At 45.0% G+C, this 6,000-nt stretch overlaps 1 protein-coding gene across 1 annotated transcript in view; it reads right to left on the bottom strand.

The window, feature by feature from the left end:
• Nucleotides 1-1,087: 1,087 nt before the first annotated feature.
• ephb3b (eph receptor B3b) overlaps nucleotides 1,088-6,000 on the bottom strand; it is a 107,281-nt gene continuing 102,368 nt past the window's right edge. The window contains 1 exon segment of the mRNA XM_036984839.2: nucleotides 1,088-3,063. Within this exon segment, the coding sequence (XP_036840734.2) occupies nucleotides 2,955-3,063 (109 nt within the window). The 3' untranslated portion in view covers nucleotides 1,088-2,954.

The raw sequence follows: 6,000 nt of genomic DNA, 5'->3' as shown, positions 1-6,000 counted from the left end.
ATCTATCTATCTATCTATCTATCTATCTATCTATCTATCTATCTATCTATCTATCTATCTATCTATCTATCTATCTATCTGCTCTTGGGCCAATCTGCTCTCGCTCTCTATCTGCTCTCTCTCTCTCTCTCCCTCTCGCTCTGCTCTCTCTCTCGCTATGCTATCTCTCTCAATCTGCTCTCTCTATCAGCTTGCTCTCTCTAGATCTGCTCTCTTTCTATCTGCTCTCTCAATATATCTGCCCTCTCTCTATCTGCTCTCTCTCTCTCTAGATCTGCTCTCTATCTATCTGCTCTCTCCATCTGCTCTCTCCTTCTATCTGCTCTCTCTATCTAGCTGCTCTCTCTCTAGCTGCTCTCTCTCTCCATCTGCTCTCAATTCAATTCAATTAAATTCAAGGGCTTTATTGGCATGGGAAACGTGTTAACATTGCCAAAGCAAGTGAGGCTCTCTCCGTCTATCTGCTCTCTATCTATCTGCTCTCTCTACCTGCTCTCTATCTATCTGATCTCTTGCTCTCTCTCTCTCTCTCTCTATCTGCACTCTATCTGCTCTCTCTGATTTCTCTATCCGCTCTCTCTATCTGCTCTCTCTCTGATTTCTCTATCCACTCTCTCTATCTGCTCTCTCACTCTGTCATCTCTCTACATCTGCTCTCTGTCTATCTGCTCTCTCTACATCTGCTCTCTCTACATCTGCTCTCTATCTGCTTTCTCTATATATCTGCTCTTTCTCTCTCTGCTCCCTGCTCTCTCTGTCTGCTGTCTCTATCTTCTCTCTACATAAATATGCTCTCTCTATCTATCTGCTTTCTCTATCTATCTGCTCTCTCTATCTATCTGCTCTCTCTATCTGCTCTCTCTAAATAGTCTCTCTCTATCTGCTTTCTCTAAATAGTCTCTATCTGCTCTCTCTAAATAGTCTCTCTCTATCTGCTCTCTTCAAATAGTCTCTCTGTATCTGCTCTCTTTCCAAATAGTCTCTCTCTATCTGCTCTCCCTCTAAATATTCTCTCTCTATCTGCTCATTTCACTTGGAATCAAATTATCAATCTCACAATAACACTTTCCCAGTTGATCAAACTCCATTTTGTTTTCATGTTATTTATCTTATTTTTGTTACAAAACATGTACAGGCTGTTTAGAACAACAACAAAAATACAATATCCAATTTTATATGCATTTTTTTTTTTTATAATCATTAATTCATTTACTGAATCCTCTTGGAACTTCTGTTTCCTCTTCATCATTCTTTTGAATAAAGTCCACAGTTCAAATGGCCTGTTGTCCAAGTGGGGAGAGAAATAAATACAGTGGGTGGAAGTAGAGAAAATTTAACTCGAGTTTTTTGGATTAATTTAACATCCAGATAAATTGTAAAAAGAAAGTTACGTGTGTCTGCTCTATTGTGGATGCATATAGTGTATATTTCCAAACATTTTGTATTTCAATAAAATAAAAATAAAAACATTAACAGTTCTTCCACAGAGTAAAGCGTAACTGTTTCCGATATATAATTGTTGCTCCTTGTCACTGTTCAGTTCATGCGCTAATTCTCCACAGTGGGGATATAGCTGAAGCTGCATTGTACATTATGTGTGTGTAACTTGTTACACTCTCGCATTCATAAACACACACACACACACACACACACACACACACACACACACACACACAAAAGGCCGGTCGGTCAGGTATGTTGCCACAGTCCTCGCCTAGCTCCCCGACATCAAAGTGTCCAACAGGAAGTACTAAACTCTGACCAGCCAACAGGAAGTACTAAACTCTGACCAGCCAACAGGAAGTACTAAACTCTGACCAGCCCAAACAGGAAGTACTAAACTCTGACCAGCCCAAACAGGAAGTACTATCTTGAAACACAAACCCCAATAACTATAGAACAGAAAATGTAAATGGAGAGCTGATAAAAACAAATAGACAACATTTATCATAGTAGGACAGACACAGTTGATGAGGCATATGAGCCAATGTTCTCCCCTACGTCTTAGAAAGAGGTCGGTCGGAGACTTTTGGGGCCAAACTAGCGCGGCCATCTCAGATGCTCTCATTTGACCTCTGGTGATCTTCTTATTTTTCACCCTTTACACTTCTCCTCCACGTCCTTCTCAGTGGCCTTGTGCATAATAGTACACCTTCAATATGAAGATGGGGAATAACACACACACACACACACACACACACACACACACACACACACACACACACACACACACACACACAAACACAAACACACACACACACACACACACACACACACACACACACTAAAACAAGTTGTAGCATGGGAGGGACTTCATCTATCGTGTCCAAACACTTCATTTTTTTTGTGTGCGAACGCTTGTTCACTTTTTCAGCTTTTTTTTCTGTATTTTTATACTCAAACAGTGTTCGTCCACTTCCAACTTTAATGTCCGTCAGGGGGGCTGTCCGACAGATGTTAGGGTCAAGGTTCAAGGTTCAAGGAGATGGGTTTTCACAGGAGGATGACCAAGTTCAGGATACAAGGAGATGGGTTGGGTGGAGGGGTTGAGTCCCAGCCATCCTCACGAAAACACACGCGCGCATGCAAACGATCACCCCACACTGGACCAAGTGAGGCACGCATGGGATTATGGGTTCCCTTTCTTCTCTTTAGAAACTCTTTTTTTTTTTTTTATACAAAAATCATTCAGCTAAATCTTGTCAAAACGTGGGACTAATAACATAGAACACAACAGGAAACGTTGGCGCGGAAGACAGAAGAAGAAGAAACAACGTCTAGTCCCTTCGAGGCACTGCAAGCCAGGTTTGTCTTCATCTGATTGGCTGAGATGGTCAGGCAGCTAGGGTTTCCCATTGGCTCGCTCTCTCTCTCTCTCTCTCTCTCTCTCTCTCTCTCTCTCTCTCTGGCACAGTTCCCTCTCCTTCCTGTCCTGTCTCTCTGGTTGGTCCATCTCAGACCTGGACAGGCAGTGTTTGGTTCATCTGTAGTCTCATGTCCTGAATGCTGCCTAGAATCTTCTTCTGGTGGCCTGCCAATGTCACTCCTATCCGAAGAAGATCTCTGAATGGAGTAAAGAAGAGAGAGAGGGAGAGGTGGGTCAGACATAAACAGTAATAGAATCATACATCATAGTCTTGAGGATGTACTGTATCAAACATTAAGACATAGGCTTCCCAATAGGCTTCCCAAAATGTTTACATTAGAGGACATACAGTTGGACACTGTGGGAACAGTGGCTGACTAACAGGTCTCTGTGTACACTTAATACAATGACTTCCTAAGATCATGACAACAAAATGGTGACACTCCTCAGTGCACCGATACCTGGGCCAGGTGTAACATACTTCAATATCCTGGCAGGTGGGTGAGGGGGGGGGGGGGGCAGTGGTAATGGGGAGGGGAGGTTAATGTTTAAACAGTGGGCCAACACTACTGTGGGCCAACACTAAAACCTGTCTACCAGACAACCAGCCAGCCAGCCAGCCAGACAGCCAAACAGTCAGCCAGACAGCCAGCCAGTAAGACCCACAGCCAGACATCCAGCCAGCCAGCCAGCCAGTTATTAATAAGGAACCAAGCAGAGGAAGTCCTTCATCAATCATTCCCGCAGCAGACAGTCAGTCGGCGAGTCAACCAGTCTGTCGGCGAGTCAACCACTCTGTCGGCGAGTCAACCACTCTGTCGGCAAGTCAACCACTCTGTCGGCGAGTCAACCACTCTGCCGGCAAGTCAACCAGTCTGTCGGCAAGTCAACTAGTCATTCGGCGACCAATCTGTCAGCGAGTCAACCACTCTGTCGGCGAGTCAACCACTGTCGGCAAGTCAACCACTCTGTCGGCAAGTCAACCACTCTGTCGGCGAGTCAACCACTGTCGGCGAGTCAACCACTCTGTCGGCAAGTCAACCACTCTGTCGGCGAGTCAACCACTCTGTCGGCAAGTCAACCAGTCTGTCGGCAAGTCAACTAGTCATTCGGCGACCAATCTGTCAGCGAGTCAACCACTCTGTCGGCAAGTCAACCAGTCTGTCGGCGAGTCAACCACTCTGTCGGCGAGTCAACCAGTTAGTCGGCGAGTCAACCAGTTAGTCGGCGAGTCAACCAGTCAGTCGGCAAGTCAACTAGTCATTCGGCGAGTCAACCAATCTGTCAGCGAGTCAACCAGTCAGTCGGCAAGTCAACTAGTCATTCGGCGACCAATCTGTCAGCGAGTCAACCAGTCAGTCGGCGAGTCAACCACTCAGTCGGCGAGTCAACCAGTCAGTCGGCAAGTCAACCACACAGTCGGCGAGTCAACCAGTCTGTCGGGGAGTCAACCAGTCAGTCGGCGAGTCAACCAGTCTGTCAGAGAGTCAACCACTCATTTCATGGTGAATCATTTAGTCTTCACAGTCTTGGTCATTTCATGGTGAATCATTAGTTAGATGGCAAAGCAGTCTTGAAAGACAAGACTCAAAGAGAACAGTCAGCAATCCATAATTTTAATCAATCAGTCACCCAGGTTGACGTGTCTTAATAACAGTCTAGTAAACTGTCTCTTTCTCTCAGGCTGCGTTTAGACAGGCAGCCCAATTCAGATTTATCCGCCCCCCCCCCCCCCCACACTAATTGGTATTTTGACCATTCAGGGAAGCTCTGAAAAAACATCTAATCGTCTGTTTCGTAGTTGAAAAGAGGACAGGGAGCATTCACTCCCTAAATGTGAGATGCAATGGAGGAAATCTGAAAATGCTGACACTCACACAGAATTATTTATTATACTTAATAAGGAATGTTTTTTTTTTTAGAATGGCTGCTCTGAAAGAAAGCTGCACCTGTTTGGCTGGCGTCAGTAATCTAATCGTCTCAGTGATGTTGGTTTAAACTCAAAAGGCCTCATGTACCGGATTGTTAGGAATAATAACACAAGGACTCTCTTTTCCGCTATTTCGTTTTGTTTTCCCAACGCCGATAACGAAGGAGAGAGAGCAAACCACGGTCGGCGGTCTGGAGGAACGATTAGCAAAACCACGAGGACCCCAGCGCCTGTCTGCGTACTCTCCGCTCACACAGACAAAGACACGCACGCACGCACGCATTCCACCTCTTTCACAGACACTATGCCCTTTGCTTGTCTGCACGTTTCCGTCGTCCTCTCCATTTTGCGCACTCACTCACACACACACACACACACACACACACACACAGGCTCAAAAATAGAGCACTATTCCATGGCAGCAAGTTTCGCATAAATAAATAGTTTTTTTTTTTTGTTCTCATCAGTTCAACGACGGAGGATGAAATGATGATAAATGAACCACCATTAGAGGAATTACTAGCCATTATGGGTAGGAGAGAGAGCCACTGTACAGCACACCTGTCAGCCTAACAAATTGAAACAAATCACCTCCGAATCCATCCCCTTTATTATCCACCTAACGAGGATAATATATTAATCATTATTATCCTAATTCCTTTATTTGATCATAACTGGCCCCATTTCCGTGACCTCTTTGACACACATTTCCTGTTACATAAATAGCGTGCCAACCTGGCTCTGAAATCAGGGTTGTGTTCATTAGGCCTCAAGTGGGAGAAAACAGACTGAAACAAGGGAGGGAGGGATTACCAGGACTTGTACAGTGAGACACGTTTCATTTTTCATTTAGTAGCGCAAAGTGTTTCAAAACGTTGCATTCTTTTACGAACGCGATCGAATTCTGGGTCAACTATACGTCCTTATTGCTTTAAAGGGGTGGTGTCGTGAGGTGCACTAGGGAGGAAGAGGACAGTGTCGTGAGGTGCACTAGGGAGGAAGATCGCGCCCTTCCTGTTAGGCTTTCATTTGTGTCTGCTCCAGAATGGAGCCCTTTTATTGGTCCCTTCCAGATGACCTATTACTTTTAAACCCTCCGCGATTGGTCCTTGCTACACTGAATTAATTCTCTCCGGGAAGAGGAAGAGCCTCTAGAAGTGGTGATTTTTCTTGTCTTTTATTGCCACTCAGGGTCAAGCTCTGA

The sequence above is a fragment of the Oncorhynchus mykiss genome, chromosome 1, assembly GCF_057628025.1.
Source record: "Oncorhynchus mykiss isolate SJ-2025 chromosome 1, ASM5762802v1, whole genome shotgun sequence".
Lineage (NCBI taxonomy): Eukaryota > Metazoa > Chordata > Actinopteri > Salmoniformes > Salmonidae > Oncorhynchus > Oncorhynchus mykiss.
This window is presented reverse-complemented; position numbering and strand designations above follow the sequence as displayed.